The sequence below is a fragment of the Aspergillus lucknowensis genome (genome assembly GCF_044049455.1).
Source record: "Aspergillus lucknowensis strain CBS 449.75 chromosome Unknown BJX67scaffold_8, whole genome shotgun sequence".
In the NCBI taxonomy this organism is placed as follows: domain Eukaryota; kingdom Fungi; phylum Ascomycota; class Eurotiomycetes; order Eurotiales; family Aspergillaceae; genus Aspergillus; species Aspergillus lucknowensis.
In genome coordinates this window covers 26,978-45,367 of record NW_027263552.1, presented here as the reverse complement: position 1 = coordinate 45,367, position 18,390 = coordinate 26,978, and the positions used below count along the sequence as shown (strand labels likewise).

The 18,390-nt window shown below is 52.4% G+C and overlaps 8 protein-coding genes across 8 annotated transcripts; 5 read left to right on the top strand and 3 right to left on the bottom strand.

Annotated features, from left to right (window-relative positions):
- Nucleotides 1-4: 4 nt before the first annotated feature.
- Nucleotides 5-1,079, top strand: BJX67DRAFT_319312 (uncharacterized protein). The gene is made up of 3 exons (XM_071027299.1): nt 5-102; nt 269-481; nt 556-1,079. Exons 1-3 carry the CDS (start codon nt 90-92, stop codon nt 969-971), a joined length of 642 nt encoding a protein of 213 aa, XP_070888649.1. The 5' UTR covers nt 5-89; the 3' UTR covers nt 972-1,079.
- On the bottom strand, nt 1,079-2,963 carry BJX67DRAFT_319374 (uncharacterized protein). Its single transcript, XM_071027301.1, has 2 exons — nt 2,512-2,963; nt 1,079-2,461 (listed from the first exon to the last, which is right to left on the bottom strand). The coding sequence occupies exons 1-2, from the start codon at nt 2,797-2,799 to the stop codon at nt 1,187-1,189; spliced, it is 1,563 nt and encodes a 520-aa protein (XP_070888648.1). The 5' UTR covers nt 2,800-2,963; the 3' UTR covers nt 1,079-1,186.
- Nucleotides 2,964-3,485: 522 nt separating this feature from the next.
- On the top strand, nt 3,486-5,837 carry BJX67DRAFT_319170 (uncharacterized protein). The gene is made up of 3 exons (XM_071027298.1): nt 3,486-4,053; nt 4,127-4,457; nt 4,514-5,837. The coding sequence occupies exons 1-3, from the start codon at nt 3,707-3,709 to the stop codon at nt 5,723-5,725; spliced, it is 1,890 nt and encodes a 629-aa protein (XP_070888647.1). The 5' UTR covers nt 3,486-3,706; the 3' UTR covers nt 5,726-5,837.
- Nucleotides 5,838-5,949: 112 nt separating this feature from the next.
- Nucleotides 5,950-10,588, bottom strand: BJX67DRAFT_370528 (putative 5'-nucleotidase; the record flags this gene model as incomplete). The annotated part of the gene is made up of 7 exons (XM_071030930.1): nt 5,950-7,435; nt 7,495-7,688; nt 7,765-7,975; nt 8,043-8,153; nt 8,193-8,238; nt 9,063-10,495; nt 10,554-10,588. 7 exons carry the CDS (start codon nt 10,586-10,588, stop codon nt 5,950-5,952), a joined length of 3,516 nt encoding a protein of 1,171 aa, XP_070888646.1.
- An 811-nt stretch (nt 10,589-11,399) lies between these two features.
- On the top strand, nt 11,400-11,928 carry BJX67DRAFT_319140 (uncharacterized protein). The gene has a single exon (XM_071027297.1). It carries the CDS (start codon nt 11,491-11,493, stop codon nt 11,887-11,889), a length of 399 nt encoding a protein of 132 aa, XP_070888645.1. The 5' UTR covers nt 11,400-11,490; the 3' UTR covers nt 11,890-11,928.
- Nucleotide 11,929: 1 nt separating this feature from the next.
- BJX67DRAFT_319122 (putative cytochrome P450 monooxygenase) lies at nt 11,930-13,455 on the top strand. The gene is made up of 2 exons (XM_071027296.1): nt 11,930-12,291; nt 12,361-13,455. The coding sequence occupies exons 1-2, from the start codon at nt 12,016-12,018 to the stop codon at nt 13,303-13,305; spliced, it is 1,221 nt and encodes a 406-aa protein (XP_070888644.1). The 5' UTR covers nt 11,930-12,015; the 3' UTR covers nt 13,306-13,455.
- A 605-nt stretch (nt 13,456-14,060) lies between these two features.
- BJX67DRAFT_319110 (uncharacterized protein) lies at nt 14,061-15,353 on the bottom strand. The gene is made up of 2 exons (XM_071027295.1): nt 14,740-15,353; nt 14,061-14,685 (listed from the first exon to the last, which is right to left on the bottom strand). The coding sequence occupies exons 1-2, from the start codon at nt 15,184-15,186 to the stop codon at nt 14,146-14,148; spliced, it is 987 nt and encodes a 328-aa protein (XP_070888643.1). The 5' UTR covers nt 15,187-15,353; the 3' UTR covers nt 14,061-14,145.
- Nucleotides 15,354-17,340: 1,987 nt separating this feature from the next.
- Nucleotides 17,341-18,353, top strand: BJX67DRAFT_319104 (cupin domain-containing protein). The gene is made up of 2 exons (XM_071027294.1): nt 17,341-17,911; nt 17,973-18,353. Exons 1-2 carry the CDS (start codon nt 17,567-17,569, stop codon nt 18,285-18,287), a joined length of 660 nt encoding a protein of 219 aa, XP_070888642.1. The 5' UTR covers nt 17,341-17,566; the 3' UTR covers nt 18,288-18,353.
- Nucleotides 18,354-18,390: the final 37 nt, after the last annotated feature.

The following is an 18,390-nucleotide window of genomic DNA, read 5'->3' as shown; positions in this document are numbered from 1 at the left end:
GATACTCTCCCCGTTAAAACAGCAGGACCTCGGCGCCCAGTTGACCAGCAGCACCAACAAACTCATAATAAAAGCTACAATTGTCCAAGATGGAAGACCCAGGTTAGTATTATCAACTTCTCCCAATTCGACCGGCCGAGTCCGTTCAATTCCAGGAAGCACCACTCAATCACTTCATATCCCACCTTCTCAAGGATACTCAGTCCGAAAGGCCAAAAGACCACCCCCCGGAGCATGATTGGATTTCTAACCTGCTGTTAATTCCAAGTCGCTGAGATTCCAAAAGTCATCCGGCTCCTCACTCAATCCCCTCCGTCCCTCCAAGAGACGGCCATCGACCAATTCTTCACACCGTCTGCCGAATTTGTGCACCCTTTCTGTCGCGTCTGGAGCTACAGTGGGAGTCGGTGGGCAGTCAAGAAGATATTCCAGTGGTATAAGATTATGTCACCGCATATAGATCTAGAGATCCAGTCTGTTGGTACGTTACCCATGGGGAGAGGACAGGTATGGGCCGGCTTTCGAGGGACATTGGAACGCTAATGAATGCTGTAGCATATGACAAAGAAAACCTAAAGCTCTACGTGACCGTATTCCAGATTTTCTCTATCTGGCTTGTTCCGTTCTACGCTGCCCCGGTGACACTGACGACCGTTCTGGATCTGACCACGGACCCTGGCGAAGAACGAACCTCTACGACGCAAGGCAACGAGCGGTACTACATCCGGAAGCAGGAAGACCTTTACCAGACATCGGAGTTTATCAAGTTCGTCATGCCTTTGGGAGGACATTTTCTTGTGATGATGTGGCATACCTTCGCAAGCTTGTTCTCGGTAGTTGGAGTGTTCGCACTGTGGCCAATTATGTGGGCGGAGGATAGGGGATATTTCAACTATTCTCACTCGCGCGCTGCGAGGGAAGGGCTTGTTGGCGAGTTAAACAGTCATGTTCCGGACTTGAAGGCTTCGTGAGGGAGATGTTCCAAAGAACATGTGTTTCAATTTGTCGATTTGATGTGTTTCTCTATATAGCGTAGTCCATACAATCGTGGTCACGATTTCTCAGGGATCACGTTCTGATCCACGTAGGTATGTTAGAGAGCATGAGAGCGCATTAGAATTTCCACAATGGAGAGAAGGTCGCTAGTGGGCCCGGTCTCCCCGTCCATCTGACTCGGTGAGCCCAGCTACACGTTAGAGTGCTGCTTCCTTAGTGTGTTGCGGAATGCTTCCTCCTGCTTCACAATATGGGCTGGTAAACCCCGTCCAATACCGAATAGAACAAAAGGCGCCCACTTCCACCTGAACGGATTGACCAGGATTACAAACACGAACCAGTAAACCAATTCTGCGTAAGTAAAGAAGTCAAACGCTGCGGTAGGCGATAGGCGTTTCATCAAGCGGGTAAAGTCAATCCAGGTCTTCATACGCCCTTCAGTCGGGCGCGAGAGGGGGTCGACGAGGAACATGAGCAGGAACCTGGTGTATATACCGATGTGCATATTACCGACTGTGCCGATGGCGTTGACGTAAGTACTGTTATTGGCGCAGATACTCGGGTACATCGGAGGGAATACTTGGAGATACCAGCTGGGCGGACCGTATGGCTCGTCAAATGCATCTTCTGGCAGAAACGAAAGGGAAGGACGTTTGAAGCCAGTCGCCATGATAATGACCTCGCCTGGCACGACGGATTCACGACCTGGGCCACCCTTTGGAACTCCCTTGGATCGGAAATTGAATAAGATGCCCTCTTCCTTGACAGAGAGAATATCACCGCGTAACCAGCGAGCCTTTCCCTCGCGAATTTGATTGAAGAGCTCGCTATTCGCCATCGGAGTCTGTGTGAATAAACCACCCGATGGAGCGATGTCCTGCAAATCACGGTAGAAGAACTTGTGGAGAAGGCTTTCCGGGACCCAAGAGAAGGATGTCTCTTGTCCGAAGATGTTGAGTGCCAGCAAGGACTGAACCAGAACATTTCTCGGAATGATCCATTTATCGGAGCGCGAGAGGACGTCGATCTCAGAAGCACCAGACTTGACAGCAAACTCTAAGGCATCAATTGCACTTGCACCGCCGCCAACGATGAGCACCTTTTTGCCTTTGACGTTCTTCCCGTCCAGCTCTGACGAGTGATAGATTTGACCCTTGAAGTTTTCCTGATCCGGCAGCAGGGGCATCTTAGGGTCACCGCAGACTCCAACAGACGCAACTACTCCGTCGAAAAGTCCCCATTTCTCCTCCTCGTCGTTTATGATCCATTTGCCGGTTCTGGTTTGCTTGACGGACTTCACCGGAGTGTCGAACACAGTACGATCCTCAAGTTTATATCGCTTCCACAAGTCAATGATCTGGTCTCGTACCTCTTCCTGCGTTGGATATGCCGTATCGTAGCTCACGGACGGATGGAATCGGTACATGATACTATGTATCTGAAGCGAGGAGGTAGAATTGACCCTCTGCTTGCCATTAAGTAAACGTTTCACTGCGGCGATCAAGGTAGACTCACACTCCAGATACCGCCTAGCCCTTTATCCTTCGGTCTTGCTTCAAACAATTGCACATCGAAGCCATGGCCGACACAGTGAGCTGCCGAGGATACTCCTGTCAATCCTGTCCCGATCACAGCTACTCTCTTCTTCGGAAGGTTGTTGACGATAGGACCAGTTGGAGGGGGCCCCGGTGCAAAAATCCAGTTAATGATGTTCTGAAAGAGTACATAGAAGATGGTGAATGTCTGGAGAAATGGGTGCCTAATAAAAGCTGCGAGAGAAGGTTGAGGTTTTGAGCCGGGCATGTTGTTTTCCCATGCGATATATAGTTTGGGGTTGGGGGATAAAGCCCAGAAAGAGGTCGCAGAATACTGTCAGTACGGACAAGGGAGAATTGTAATTGAAGAATCGGATGAGAGCAAAAGATGAGAGGACAAGCTGCTTGGCTTTTTGTACGGCAAAAGGCAATTAGGATCTGGGATCGGAAGCCATGGATAGTGCTCTCCTACGATGACGTATGGGTGGATCATGTGTTTCGAGCCTCGATGCAAGTACGTTGACTACAGCAAGTGAACAATCTTCTTTGGGAGCTGTTAACTAATCTATTGCATTATCAGTTTGGTAGAAATGAAGTCGAGGACGTTCCGGGCCTGCGTTCGTAAGTGTTGTTAATAATGGACTCCCTCGATGCAATGGCTATATATCTAGGAGGCGGTCATCTTCCTCGGATGAAAGCCCGACTCGAGCCAATAGCTTTCAGTTGAGATCTATACACCGTTAGACGCTGGACTTATCCGAGGATGGATACTAATCATGCTGAACAAGCGTGTCGAGACCTGCCTAATCTTCATGTGATAACTGGTGAAGCTTCCAAGGTCCACCCCGGCCTGTGCACCCGCCCGTCCTTGTATATCTTCCGAATTAGGACTAGCGCTTCTCACGCGGAGGCTTTTCGATCTCGGTGCTCGACCCTCGACTGTCGACAGTCCTTCTCTGGTCCTTCGCTCATCTCTCTTCTGATCCACTCTCAATTCGTCAATTGGCCCTGCGATTATGTGTATGGAATATCCCGACGTCGTATAGGCCACGAATATGTCCTGCCTCCCCTAGGCCGCGTTGTTTCGACGATCCGCGCGAGATCACATCTCTGATGACATTCGCACGTTTCTGGCGGCCACCTTTTATTTTCAGCCCATACTCGGCCTCCTACGGATGACAATGTCTTTCCAGGGAGGCTCTGTTCTTGATAGGTTTTTCACTGGCCTGGCTGAGATAGTTAGGAATCGCGATGGCGCCAAACTTCAAGACTTCCTGCAGATCGAACCCCCTCTACCCGACGTGTACGCGCAGATGGTAGATGAGTTGCGACAGCAGTACCCTAATGGATCGCCAAAAGAAGCAGACTTGCTACGGAGGTGTGAAGGGCTGGTACCTAAGTCCGCAGGAGGGAGCGCATGGACTGCCTTTCCAACGTTTATGAAGCTTTACTTCTCTTTCCTACGCGACGTGAACATCGAGAATCTGCTCGAGACGTATGACATGCTGAAGGCACTGTTGAAGTGAGCTCTCTATTTGGAACTTGTATCCATCATATGAATAATAGCTGACTTATGCTCCTACTGTTACATTTAGCCAATGCGTAATAGCGCTCGGTGACGGCCAATTCGGCGTTGTAGTCCTGCCCACCGTACTCTACCTATCCAAAGTACTTGCAAAGCTCGCTATGGGCTTGGATCGCCGACCCGAACTTGTCGCGCATTTATTGAGAATCGAGGGTGGTCCCGATCAGGATGAGAGCACAGAAAAGGTCACATTAGTGGAGAAGTCTGCGAATGTAGTCCGAGAAGCATTCATTAAGTGCCTTACTGATCGTAGTGGAACACCTGGAGTCCACGGGAAGCCCGAGGGTAAACGGGCTGGGATATATCTCATGGCTAACCTATGCTTAAAGCTGCTTTTTCAGGTATGTGGCAGGCGTGACATGACTGATGAGCGACAGGTAACTGACACTGTTTTCAGTGCGGTAAACTAAGGAACGCGGAGCAAATGTTCGCGAGTATTACTGCTCAGTCTCCGCCTCTCAAACACTTTCCTGCTTCTCAGAGGGTCACGTATCTTTATTACCTCGGACGATATCTGCTCTCCAACAACCTGTTTTTCCCGGCTCAAATTGCGCTACAGGCTGCTTACGACCAGTGCCATCGTCAAGCTATCAACCAGAAGCGGCTCATCCTCACGTACCTCATAACTTGCAACATCATCCTCGGACGCTTTCCATCCATGGCGCTACTACAGCGCCCAGAGTCTGAGGGATTAGCTGATAAATTCGTCCCGGTCTGCCAACTCATTACCCGTGGCGACTACATTGCGTTCCGAGAGCACCTTACCACGAATTCCCCGACGACAGAATGGTTCGCGCGCAAGGGAATCCTTCTCCCCCTGCGAAATCGATGTGAGATATTCGTATGGCGGTCTCTTGCACGAAAGGTTTTCATCCACGGGGGGTTTCATGCCGATACCCAAGGTCAAGCTCAGCGTGGCCCCCCCCCGTTCCTGTATCTCAGTAAACTTGAAGCTGCCGTGCGGTGGCTACAATCGCGGCATTCCTCACAATCATCTCTCTCAGCTGTGTCTCCGTTCGGGGCGACTCCAAACGCTTCAGCAGATAAGAGCCGATTTGGATCTCAGACTGTGTCCATTGGCAAAGACCCGGACTTCTACTCCCTTGACGGACCGCCTGCTGCCAACGGTTCTCCGAATATATCCCTGATCTCAAAATATTCCGACTATCTCTGCCCCGACGGCTTCTTCGACGCAATGGGGCAGTGGCAATCTAATCCTGCTCGAACCCTCGTCGACGGAACACCCAACCCGGACTACAGCCAATATGAAATAGACCCATACGCCTACGAACCCGACCAAGACACCAACGGACCCTCACCACTTATGCGCGAAATTGAATCTATCCTAGCCTCGCTTCTCACCCAGGGCCTCATGCGTGGGTACCTTACGCATCGGAATCCTCGACTTGCTATCCCCGGTGCGCGACTGCGGGGTGCTTTGCCCACCGGGTTTCCGAATATTTGGCAGACGATTCATGCGCGTGAATCTGAAGACACGGGTGTGCCGGGTTGGGTTCAGCCGCCCTCGACTATGGCGGGTTCTGTGGCGCTAGGAGGGGGAGGGAGGGTGGTGAATTTATCCGGAGCGCGGCCGGTCGGAGTACAGTAATTTTAACGGGTTGCTTGCAAAGAAACAAGTTATACTCAAATGCAGTTATGGAAATTTCGATTCTTATAACTGTATATAGACCATATTCTAGTTCATGATGATATCCGTCTGTCCTGCTATCCACACCAACCAGCTTTTCTATAGACAGGGAAAGATGAAGAGGAGTATTCCGGAAACAAACATGTGAATTTCATAGCGTCATAACTCGTGGCTTCGCGCAACGGTCACGCACTCGCCTCAATGATAATTCTCCCCTCAAGCCGAGGCGCGATTCCTGGTGTCCACGCGGGCGTGAAGGGATCCTCGTTCGTATCATCGACAGTGGAGTGTATCCCTGTCCGGTGCATCCACCGGCGTGTCGCCCACCGCGCGAGCCGTAGCCGATGTTCCTCATCCTCGGCCGACCGCGCTGGAAGAGTCACATAGTTGGTGATTGGTTTTGGGGAAATGAGAATCTCCGGGTCTGAGTCGGAATCTGAGTCCACGGACTCGTCAATGCCTGGCTCGCCGCTTTCTTCGCTGGTGGTCTCAGGCTCAGCGAAACGACCGTAGTAGTATTTCGTTTTTCGGTTGAGTGGTGGACGCTGTGGCCGGCTGGATGCCTTCTCCTGCTCTGGGGATGGGAGCGCGGAAGGCGGTTTCAGGAAGCCATTGTTTTGCATATTTTTCTGCACTTCTGCCCAATGCCGGGTCATGCTCTTGCCCAAGTGTTGCCATCTGCCCATGACTTTAAGGCTGAGGAAGTACTGGCGCATCAGAGTACTGATGAGCGTTCCACTTTCTTCATCGACAATCTCTTCCACCTCCCCACCCTCGGATTGAACCAGAAGGGAAGTAAAGCCGTCCTTCCCTCGCGCCATATACCCTCGTGTAGCCAAAGTATAGCTCTGTTCGGAATCAACCGGGTAATCGCCTACCTTGGCCCAGTTAATGCGCGAACCGGGAGGCGCCGACGGGTTGAAACTGAACGTGATGTTCGATACCTGAGTAAATCGGCCTTCCAAAGCTGGAAGTTGGCTGACACCGTTTTCTAGAGCGCCTAGGAGAGCCTTGCCCTTCAGGCGAAGTAGAACCACAGGGTCTTCGAAGGGAAAGCAGTTCAGGATATCTCTTAGCCGGAGGACACCCGGGGGGTAAATCTGGTCGCCACGGATGGTGCCTCCGGCCATCATCGCGCAGTCCGCGCGGTAATAGAACCGCATAAGATCACAAGCAAAGTTCCCCAAATTAGATTCCATGGCACGTACGGTAGAGAAGCGTCCATCCAGCGGACGAACGGTATAGCCGATAGGCTTGTCCAGCTTAGCCTTGAGGCTCGAGGTCAGCTTGGCGACAAGTGCGACACTTGATGGGTCTTCGGGAATGGATCGGAGTATATCCCTTCGGATGATGTTGAAATCCCACCCTGGGCCATCCCTTCTCCTGAAAGCTTCAATATAACTCAGTTGTTTGAAATCGGTGCCCGACCGTAACACATGAACGCCGTTGATGAGTGTATGGTTGTAATAATGGTCATGACCCCCAAGAATAATGTCTATCAAACCGTACGGAATATTCTCGGCCAGTTTGTTATCATTTGGTTCACGCTGGTGCGTGACCGCCACAATGATCTCCGCTCCTTGCTCTCGCAGTCGAGGGACAAGTTCAATGGCGGTCTTGGAAGCAGACTTGTACACGAGATCCGGGGGGAGAGAGTTGATGGTTCCTAACCTTCAGGGAGTCGTAAGTGAGCCGTGGCTCAATAACAAGATAAGCCTGTCAGAACTCACCATTCGCGTTCTCCAAGACCGATCACGCCAACCTTGACTCCGTTTGAGGATGTTAGTAGACATGTCTTATCGCAGTTGCCAATTGGAACGTCCTCTCCCAATGCTGGATCTAGAACGTTGGCCAAAAGCCAGGGGAACTGGCATTGGCCACGTAAATGACGAAACTGCGCGACGCCAAAGTCAAGGTCGTGATTCTATTCATAGTCAGATCATATTACCCCGCATGGCCGCTCTCACTCGGATTGGCAAGAGTCACGGCGACGCACGTACCCCAACACAGGCTACATCTGTTCCTGCCCTGTTCAAAAAGGGTACCATGTGCCTGCCCTTGGTTACGGTGCTCTCGAGACTTGGGTTGAATGCGTCGCCGGAGAAGAACGTGAGGAGGTTGGGGTGTCCGTCGAAGCTGGGGTGCGATCGATAGTGGTTCACGACGGACTGGAAACGGGGAGCTCCGCCTACCGGCTCGGCAGATCCTGATCTTTCCGAACTACATTAGCCCCGTCCTTCAAGACGGCAGGCGCGAGGATACTTGGACATTGGCATACTCGACATGATACACGTCATTGTAGTGGAGGAGACGCAGGTCAGGTATTCCTGTTCTTTCAGAGGAATAGGTCACTGTGAGGCCATCATTCTCAATGGAAGGCATATTGGCTCTCTATATATCTGATGAAGCTCGGATAGAGAGGACGAACCTGGCGGGGATGAAAGAAAGAGGAGGACAAGATGGCTCGGCTGAGCCTTTTTGTTGAGCTTGGGCGGGAGGACTTGCTGTCAGGCACCCAGGCACTCAGGCCTCCAGCCGCCAATCAGAGATCGGCAATTGCGGAGGATCGACCGGAACTTCTTGACCGAGTCTCCCACACTTTGTCCATCTCTTTCTGATAATCTCCTGATTCGGACCAGAGGCCTTTCACAGATCCCAGAACCTGGATTTTGTAGTTAACTAATCACTATTTAACACTAGCAAACACTCCTATAGCTCATATATTCCTCCTGGAAACTGTTATTGTACATATCGTGAGTTGAGACCATAACCCTAGACCCCCAATTTTTTTTCAAAATGTCAAGTAATGCCCAGTCGTCACACGTAAATGTCGTCAAGCTATGGAAATAATGCCTTGCTGAAAGTGGCTGCACTAGAAGAAATCGTATATCAATGACAGAAGAGCATTAAGAGCATATACACTGCTGTCATAGTGGTCTCTCAGCCACTGTCCAGCGTCGGTTCGAGGTAGCCTGTCGCTCCCTGTTCGGCGGGACGCTCCCCCAGAGACCGCGTTGGGACTGGGTCCGTTGTGGAATTTGCCCTGCAAGGTCAGGCCTACTGGATTGTGGCGTTGATGTGATATCGGCGCTGCCACTGACTAGGGGAGACGATGATGCAGAGAGCGGGCTGCCAAAGTTGGGTACAAGATCCTCCGCTGTTTCGCGGCCGCCGGAAACAGAATTCCAAAGCCCCGAGGACGCTCGGGGCGTCGTCCAGGATTGAAAGCCCGTGCTCGATTTTAGCGACGGTCCAAGGGTAGTGGGCCCGGACGAGAATGACGCTCGAGACGCCAAACGGTGACGGTACGAGGGGATGGATGGAGACGGAAGACTGCTTATGGAGGAGGAGCGAGCCGAAGTACTTGGACTTGTTCCAGGTCGCAGATGGTCTGTTGACGCTACTTCTACCAGTTGATAATTCTCGAAACCGTTTGACTTCGTCAATGAGTCGTGCTGCTTTCCCTCTTCGCCATCTTGAGTAGTATTATTCAAGCAATCTTTGCGGACAGCGAGGGTAAGGGAGGCTGTATTGACGTCCACCAGCGCAGGCCCTCCCGAAATGGCGCCAATTAATGCATTGCAACCCGCCCCATGGGTCACGAGTATCAATATGGTGTTGACGGCCGAGTCTTCTGCCTCATCTTGGTCCAAGAATCGCAGTTGTGAGCGTGACCGACGACGTGGAGGCGCCGTTGAAGAATCATCGTCCTGGTACCATGATATCATCCGTTCGAGCCCAGTTTTAAACCGGCTATGCATTGTACTCCATTCCTCACCATACTCACCCCCGGTGCCCCAGTTTTGCGGCTCACGCATGCTGTCCCACTGATAGTCCACTGAAACACAAGCGTCGCGGGCATGCGTTACGTACCCATCCGGAATAGGGCTGGAAGTTGATATCGCGTAGCTTGGAATAGGAGGTGTATACGCTGTATCGGGTTCTGAAGGAAGGTCCGTGTTGATCTTCAGTATTTTTCGACCCCATCCTGTACCCCCTGACCCGAAGGAATCATAACTACCAGCGCGATTCCTTTGCCCTGTTCCGTTGGCCATGGTCGATGCCTGATCAACTTCACTGCTGCCCGTCTCAACCGGGTTAGTAACGGTGTTACTCCAACCGCCCGGGAAATGGCCGACGGATGGTGTATTTTGGGTGTCTGCTGAGGGGATGACACTTCTATCGCGGCGCAGCAACTCAGTCTTTGCGGTGGTGACCATTCGCTCCGATTTCGGAGGAGGGGTGATGTTTTCAAAATAGTTGGGGCTCAGCCATTCTCCAAGACACGCGTCGACGCGGAGAAGACACCGGTGGTTACCTTGAGGAGGTGCGGACCGCGGGCTGCTTATTGGCTGGGGAAGAGTTGTCGCAGTGCCCGACTGGTCCAAACGGGGAATACGCGCTGGGTGAGGGGAATCGATCCCGGGATGGTTCTGACTTATTCCAGAGCTGATCGCAATGGCGGTTTGGACGCAACGAAGAAAAGGAGAGGTATGTATGATGATCCTGCGCTTCTGCTTTCGCTCTTGGAGGCGATGGGGCTGTGTCTTGGGGTCCTGAGCCCCTTGTGCAGAGCGATCCGGTTGGTGCTCTAACGAACGAAGCTCACTGATGATTCGTGCCCCCAGGGCGCGCGACTGAAGCCAACCGCCGTACGACAGAGGAGGATCATAAGGGGTCGCAGAGGTCAGGTGCCACTCTTTGTTGGCAGCATCGAGACGGGCTCCGTGCCTGAGGTAATAACTTGTCAGTCTGGTCAATGCTTCCCAGAGTCGGTGAGACGCCGTACCGAGCAATGAATATTGCTGCAGGAGGCTTGCCCATGGCGACGTGACGAAAACCGGGAGAAGTGGGTTGAGTCAAGGGAGGGAACAGAGCACCCAGGTACTGCGCGGAAGGGGGAGGTGTTTGGAACCTGCCTGGTGGCAGGTTGACACATTCAATGTTACCGGTGACTGCTCCTGTCAGCGGGGTAAGGAATGGTCAAGGCATAGCCAGGTTGGACGCGGACGCAGGGAGACACGAGGCTTGCAGCGCAAGAATCAGCCGGATCGAGGGAGAAAAAGTGGCATGATGACAGGTCGGCCGCCTGCATGGCTTGTCAGAGAGAGCATATCCCAGCTTCGAGGTCCACTGTTCCATGGAAGAATCAGGGCCTTTGAACGGGACAAAAAGAGCTGCGGGCTTATTTTTGATTCATCTGATTTCTTGGCGTTTTTGCGGTGCGTCTTGGGGGCACCTTGGCATGTGATTCTGACGCCGATTATGTCATCGCTTATATCACCTCTTTCGTTGCCTGCGATTGTTGGCTTCGAGCATGGATCCGAGGCAAGAGTTTTTCTAGGCATCCCCTTTCGCATTCTGCGGCAGGTTGCTGGAGAACACGGTGAGCTCTTCCTCTTGCCAGTCCCAACGCGCAATGAGGAACGCCCCCATGCTTTGACCCGGATACCTCACTCCCTGAGCCCAAGGACCCCAGGGAGTCTCTGGATGTGGGAGGCCATGCTTGTTACGCTCATCCACATAGTCCGGGTTATGCTGTAAAACGAGCTCTGTATATTTTTTGCTGCGATGTACCCTAACAGAAAGAGCTTCAAGACGTCTGCCACCAGTGAGGTGAGCCAGCTTGCGCGACTTGCAGTTAAGCATTCGAGATCTCGACCCCCAGCCCAGTCTGGGGAAATTTCTTAGGGCATGTCTCAAGCCCGTAATTGGCTTACCTTCGGATGATGGTCTTTGCTGTGGTGCTGGAGCTTCTAGCCTGGCCGCGCCTTTTTGCCTGCCCTGTGCGCTGCTGGGAATCGGCCATGCTGGGCTCTGCTGGTTTCAGCTCGAGTTTCTCAATTTCTGGAAGCGATAGAAGTAGGCGATGTATGACTGAGACCTGGCTCAAAGCCTGGAACCCGGACGACCCATTGGACAAAGGATGCTTGGGAATTTTATCCAGGCTGGTCCCAGGTCATCCCATATGCGGGGTTGCATCAGAGTCCGCAGCAGAAGCGCAGTCAGTTCTCGGAGCGCATGCAGTTGACAAGCTGATGCTGATGGTGCCCAAGGCCCAGGCGTCATCGGGTCAGTCGGGTCCCTCCGGGTCCCCAACTCGGGATCGACCGCGGCCGGTATAACTCACCAATTTGCGAGGTGACAATTACCGTTAACGGGTTACCCGGTCGTCAACCGGAATAATAATCATGTATGGTGCCCGACTCGGTCGGAGCTGATTTCGACTGCGAACCCCTCACGCCTTAGCCATGGCCGCGTGTGCAATTGCTCTCGTGTTGGCTCTGGTGGCTGGGGCCCTCCACCTGTTCTTCAGCTATTCGCGCCTGAAGTTGGTCCCGGGCCCCTTCCTTGCTGCTGTTTCGAACCTCTGGAGAATGAACGCGCAACGGTCTTTTGAAGATGGCCAACATCTGACGGAGTTACATGAGAAGTATGGAGACGTTGTGCGCCTGGCGCCGAATCATGTCAGCATTCGCAGTATTCGAGATATCGCGAGTGTTTACACGAGAAAGCTTGCGGAAGAGGTTGGTCTCACCCGGAACTGTGCTCGCTTGGGGATAGTATCGGGATAGAGTCCGCTGACTAGCACGTAGTTAGGCTCGCCGAGCCAAGACGTTTCTCAAGGACAGCTGCCGGGTCGTCGAGAGGTCGTGGGCCAGGGTGATATTGACGAAGCTCTGTGGAATATCATCGGGACAATAGAACGACATACGACTATCGAGCTGACAGGGTTGCTGCGGTTTTTCGCAGAGGAATTCACCTCCCGACTTCTCATTGATGGTTCAGCTCACTTGCAAACCAGTTCCGTACCCGAAGCCCAGGCCTGTTCGTCGCTGTTCGCAACTCTAGAAGAGCAGTTATTACGTGGACCGGTATCGATCCTGAAGAGGGAACGCCTCTCTTTCTCTCGTCTTGGGCGGGACACATCACACCCTGAGAACCATGGCAGCGATCACACTGTCTCAGGTGCCGAGGATGCTCCTGGCGAAGGAGTCCGCGATAAATCTTCTGTCCAGGTGGCTGGTATCGAGATAATGGTGAGGACCTTCGTCGCTAGTTTCTACTTCATCCTACACAACCCCAGAGTCCTCTCTGGGGTCCGAAGAGAGATCGATAATGCGCCACGATTTTGGGATAGGTACACACATCCCTACTGGAGAGACCTAGTGGGCCTATACTACTTTGACGCCGTCTTGAATGAGACGATGAGACACGTAATACTCAATGGCCAACCCGAGATCCAACTTATAACTGGGGCCCTTGATATCTCGAGTATGCACATCCCACGTGGAACAACCGTGTTGTGGCACCCGCACGTTGTGCTAGGGAGACCCTCCATCTACGGCGAGGCGGTGGCTCAATTTCGCCCGGCACGGTGGTTTGTATTCGACCGACAGCGGCGGGAATTGATGAAAGAGGGGCTATTGCCGTTCAATGTTTGTATAGAGCGCTGTCCAGAGTTTCAGGCCGTGTGGTTGGAGCTCAAGAAGGCCGTTATTGCGCTATTCCGGGAGTTTGATGTGAGTCTCTCCGTTTGATGAGGTCTTCTGGGTCAAACCAGACGCGGTGAGTTTTGAGATTGATCATGATTTATAGTTTGAAGCACTCGAACAAGAGACGAAAGAGCAAACCGATAGCCTCGAGTCCTTAAGTTACCCTCCGCCTATGGTGGTTAGATGTATACGTCGGCCTCCGAAACCGAGGTGGCCCCTTCGGAATTTGGGGTAGGGGATTGTCTTTGGAAACTGTTACCTGGGCACCCAGTTGTTGTTACGTGTGAAGATACACTATATGTCTTATGTTCACTTTACGCCGCTGCACTCGACTTCTGGGGAGTGTTATAAGTAAAGCGATCTGATCGTACGTAAATTAGGCCAAGGTGGAAGAGTAGACTCAACGACAATGACCGGCATGAAGCACATTCCTGAATCTAGGGCTGCGGGTGGATTTGCTCTGGCGTATTCTGTCCTCACGTTGCCGCGCGTAGCGTGATATTCAAGTCTGATGTCGGAGTTGGAACTTGGGCACTGGGACTTGAGATAAAAGGGTAGCTCAGGCATGGGGAGGGATTTAATCAACTACCGAGGGCAAATTCCGGGGATTGAATTTACACAGAAAATTAGATCGTCGAATCGCGGAGACGTAGATTGTGACGAAATAGAATATACAAGCAGAGATATAGAATCTGTGTATGGGCGGATGGCATAATCTAATCTAAAACCACAGTCATGTATCCATTCTAGTTTATGTTTTGTGTCATGAATAGTCGTCAAAAGAATTTGAAGTTGCCTCAGGGTGCTGATGAAAAGTTGAGGTGGGTGGGTATCAATGAAATATCGAAAGTCGGAGTTGCTGCCGCATAGCGTAGGCCTGCGGACTTAGGCAGCGAGCGCCTCCTGAAGAACTTTTTGTCCCTGCGCTAGGGTTTGGGAAGGTTCTTCACCGAGCCACTGGGACTCCAAGCGCTCCATGTTGCCTTCGATCTCCCAGGCACGGGTGCCGGCAACAAACATCGAAGCGCCGTTAAGGGATTGGTCGCATAGGACACCGGCGGAAACCTGAGCCACGTCAAGCGGCGTGCTCAAGGGTAAACCTTCCTTCGTCCACCGGTCTTCAACGCTCTTAGGGAAGGAGTTGCCCGTTAGTGTCATCCAAGGGCAGATCGTGTTGATGCGGATGCTGTGCTTGTAGGGAGAGGAAAAGTTGGCGCGCAGGGATCGCATGAGACCCTGAACGCCGTGCTTGGAGGCCTGATAGACAGATACTCCAGGTGTTTCCTTGAAGCCTGCGGAGCAGGAGAAAAGGAGAATAGATCGGTCTACACCTGGACCGCGGTTGTGGCGAAGGTAGACGCTGGCGATACGGGTGACGTAGAGAGTACCAATAAGGTTGACATCAATGTCCCTGCTAGAAGGCGGCTGATATCATGTTAGAACTCGTGCTGACAACGACATGCTTGGACAATAATTTACCTTGCGAATTTCTGTCAGGTTCAAGGCGTGATCGAACCAGGGCTCTTCGGTCTCTGTGCTTCCCGCAGTGACAACAACGTGATCGATGCGCTTGTATTTGTTGAAAGTGTTGTCGAAGAGATCCAGGACGGACTGGTAGTCCGTCACATCTGTGCGTTGGAATGCCGCCCGGGGTGGCTTGGGAGGAAGAGCGGGATCAGAGTGAACAGGCCAGTGTTCAATGCATTTGCTTGCAACGTAGTCCCCACGAACAGCATCGATGTCTCCGATGGATACGTAGGCACCGTTTTGGCAGCAAAGCCCAACGAGACTGGCACCGATGCCGTTGGCGCCACCGACAATGAGGATGACCTTCTCGTCGAGGGATTCTTTATATATTTCAGGAAGGAACTGGGCTACTGGAGCACCAGAGTTGGCCTCAACACATGGCTCTGTTTTGGCAATCATTGCGGAGATATCGATAAGTGCAGATCGCGGACGGGACTGATATGGGGATGGAATGTTTTGAAGCAGATCAAACGAGAACTCGGAAGATTCTCATACTGAATGGCGGGAGGTGGCAACGGCCTTTATATCGCCATGTTCGCCCCCTTTCGCCAATCCTTCTGAAAAAGGGCGCTGTATTTCGGAGCCAATCATGCCAGAAACGGTGGAATGCGACTTTTTCTGACCCTCGGGTCGGGAGTGGAGCATGCATGGGATGAGGACGAGCAACATTTTGCAGCGCTGCTGGGTCTGGTCCTCGAGTGACATCGTTGGATGCAGCGAATCCACCTCCCCCGATGGTGTGTACTTGGGTGTCTGCTTGCTGCTGGGGCTTCACACCCACAGTGGACCACCCGATCAGCAACAGAGCGCGGGGGAGGAGACTTGAAATCTGGAGCCGAGCTGGAGGATTGACAGCTGCGCGAAGGTTAAAGCGATATTTCGAGGGAGGCGAGGGATCAAACGGAAACCAGAAAGGAGAGGAAAGGAGGGGTTGAGAGAAGGTGAAGCTTTTGATTTTCCGGATGATGTGCTGCTGAACCTGAGGCAATAATAATTATTGGTGTGCCTGAAAGAGCCACCACGGCCTCTTGCCGTCTTCTCTTTGGCCTCCCCTCCATCCCCTCGGCATCGGCCTGTGATTCCTCGACAGCGTTGCTGCAGACGGCGACAGGGACCCACTTTTGTTTGGGTTGTCTGACGAGTTGAATCAAGCCTTCGTCCAATGCTGGGTTTCACTCACAATACGACCAAACCTGTGTCGGAAGAACGATGCGGCTAGGGCCTGCCCCTGGAGGGGTCAACGAGCCTCTCCTGACCGACGTTCGGTTCACTGAGGCGATTTCCCTGACACTGACGAGAACGCGTCAGGAACGAATCGGAATTCAAGGCCGATCCATCTCCAACTTCGGTTCACCATGAAATTAAAGATACTGGGTCGCTTTTGGTGTTATTGGTGGCGTCGCCGTTTGCAGATGGGCACGACGTCATCCCGCTGATGGTGGAACACGACCAAACGGCAATCCAAAGAAGAGGGTGGAGTGCTCCAAGAATGTGAAGCCGTTGCTCTGAGACCGGCAGGCCTGAGGCCACACCCATTCTTCCTGCTCTTGCCCTGAAATTCGTCGGCTGCTCTGCATGGGCTCCACACTTTCAGCAGCCATTAAACGGAGGTTCAGCAACCCAGCTGTCTTTTGTTCTGGTTGAACAAACCCACGTCCCAGGCGATCAAGGGTAGGGGCGGATACGGGATCCATTGGGCCCTCATCGAATATAGTGCACGAGCATGTGGCGCGATCTTCCTATGTAAACTGCGCGGGACTACGATGCAAGCGATCCTGCAGCAACATTCCATTGAGGATGATGCGCCAGTTCCCACCTCCGAGGTGGTCCAAGAGCTCCAAGATACCGAGACTATTGGTTGCTCAAACATACGTTGGCCGGGGTCCAAAGCCCAGGATCCTCTATCTCGGATGACCGTGCTCCGTTAAAGCGTGTCGGGTGTGTTGTCGGTGAAAATGTCGCGGCGTTTGGCAAGAGTTCACTTCGAGTTCTGAAATCTCAGATTGAAGAGAGACCGAGCTCGAGTTTCCATTATTCACCGAAGGGCTGTGACTCTCCACTGGACCCACTGCTCGACGTTGTTCGGGGATAGTTGTTGATAAGGGAATCGAATGTGGTATACCTGGAGGACGGACGAGGCGGCTACTTGATGAGAGTGGGAATCAATGGCACTACACACAGCTGCGCAGTGGGAGCAGGGTCCTTAGCGGTGCTCTGGCGATGTGTATACAAAGGCGAAACGGAGTATCATTTCCTGCAACTCTCGGACTGCCCTCTCGAATAATTTTGGGCAAACGTCTGAGAGGAGTTCTGCTCGGTGCCAACATTGCCAACAATTCGAACTTTATACGCTGATTAACTAGCTCATGATGTGGGTGCGGAAGATATTGCTGCTCAGTGTGAAGGGGCAGGGGACTCCTTCATACAGAGAACGCCAGAGTCATTTCAAACAATCCGCGCTGTCATAATGTGCCGGCTAGATCAGACGAGCCCTACTTGTTGGAGAATCGCCTTGCTGATGTGATCGGTCCACACCGTGGCTGACTACTTATTTACTCATTAAGCTACCTTATGGATGACCCAGGTGTATGGGATGATAAATATAGCGACGACCCTGGACTCCGTTCAGCGTCAAGGCGTGACACGTCTTTAGCTGTTGCCGAATGAACGCGATGGCGAGGCTATCCATGACTGCAGTCCGACGTCACAGCCGGGCCTCCGACCGGCCAGACCCCGTGTCTGATGGCAAATCGGCTTCGGCATTCCAGCATAAAGAACCATGGCCGAGCCCGAGAACATCACAAATCAAATCGCCTCCATGATGAGTAGACTCGCCATATTTAAACAAGTGGGCAAAATTCCCCCCATTGCCGGGATATATCGACAATCCATTCGATACGGGGCCAACGACTCATATCCAAAGCGCAGATATTCATCTTCATCTTCATTCAAACTCCAGGGCTACAGGATGGCTAGCAATCCGCCACCAAACGAAATGATCTATCTCCCGGGGATCCTCTCCGCAAACCGGCAATTCGGCGTCTTCCGCAAGGTCATCCATACAGGTCTCTACTCGCAGTTCGTGGCAATGGAAGTACCTGTGAACGGAGAAATTGGCGACGAGGTATGCTTGCGAACCTTTTTGAAGGGATGGGGTAATTGTCACCGAGACTAACGGGTGATAGAAACACTCCGTCGATCAAATTCTCCTCTTTACGCACGGGAACGGCCGTGCGATCGTAGCAGGGAAAGAACAAGATGTTAAGCGAGGAGACGTTGTGATCGTCCCCGCTGGTACGCAGCACCAGTTTCTCAATGTGGGTAGCGTCCCGCTCGAGGTGGTTACTATCTATTCTCCGGCCGAGCATGACCCGAGGACTGTGCACCAGACCAAGGAGGAGGGTGATGCGCGGGAGGAGGCGGGGGAAGATGAGGCACCTGAATGGAGTCAGAGGAGCAAGGCGGAGAATCAGAAGTTGGGAATAGTGAGTATGGATTGATTTCTATCAATGTGGGTAAAAGTATATTGGTCGAATAGTCTTCAAATAAACTGTGTTGAGACATGATGGAGAGTTCAATCAACCTTGACTCAACTTAAGATAT

Coding starts and splice junctions, on each gene's coding strand:
- BJX67DRAFT_319312 (XM_071027299.1), top strand. Junction 482..555: donor TCTAGAGATCCAGTCTGTTG/GTACGTTACCCA, acceptor TGAATGCTGTAG/CATATGACAAAGAAAACCTA.
- BJX67DRAFT_319374 (XM_071027301.1), bottom strand. CDS start 2,799: ATGCCCGGCTCAAAACCTCAACCTTCTCTCGCAGCTTTTATTAGGCAC. Junction 2,462..2,511: donor GGCTAGGCGGTATCTGGAGT/GTGAGTCTACCT, acceptor AATGGCAAGCAG/AGGGTCAATTCTACCTCCTC.
- BJX67DRAFT_319170 (XM_071027298.1), top strand. CDS start 3,707: ATGACAATGTCTTTCCAGGGAGGCTCTGTTCTTGATAGGTTTTTCACT. Junction 4,054..4,126: donor ATGCTGAAGGCACTGTTGAA/GTGAGCTCTCTA, acceptor TGTTACATTTAG/CCAATGCGTAATAGCGCTCG. Junction 4,458..4,513: donor GCTTAAAGCTGCTTTTTCAG/GTATGTGGCAGG, acceptor CACTGTTTTCAG/TGCGGTAAACTAAGGAACGC.
- BJX67DRAFT_319140 (XM_071027297.1), top strand. CDS start 11,491: ATGATGGTCTTTGCTGTGGTGCTGGAGCTTCTAGCCTGGCCGCGCCTT.
- BJX67DRAFT_319122 (XM_071027296.1), top strand. CDS start 12,016: ATGGCCGCGTGTGCAATTGCTCTCGTGTTGGCTCTGGTGGCTGGGGCC. Junction 12,292..12,360: donor CGAGAAAGCTTGCGGAAGAG/GTTGGTCTCACC, acceptor ACTAGCACGTAG/TTAGGCTCGCCGAGCCAAGA.
- BJX67DRAFT_319110 (XM_071027295.1), bottom strand. CDS start 15,186: ATGATTGCCAAAACAGAGCCATGTGTTGAGGCCAACTCTGGTGCTCCA. Junction 14,686..14,739: donor ACCTGACAGAAATTCGCAAG/GTAAATTATTGT, acceptor ACATGATATCAG/CCGCCTTCTAGCAGGGACAT.
- BJX67DRAFT_319104 (XM_071027294.1), top strand. CDS start 17,567: ATGGCCGAGCCCGAGAACATCACAAATCAAATCGCCTCCATGATGAGT. Junction 17,912..17,972: donor ACGGAGAAATTGGCGACGAG/GTATGCTTGCGA, acceptor AACGGGTGATAG/AAACACTCCGTCGATCAAAT.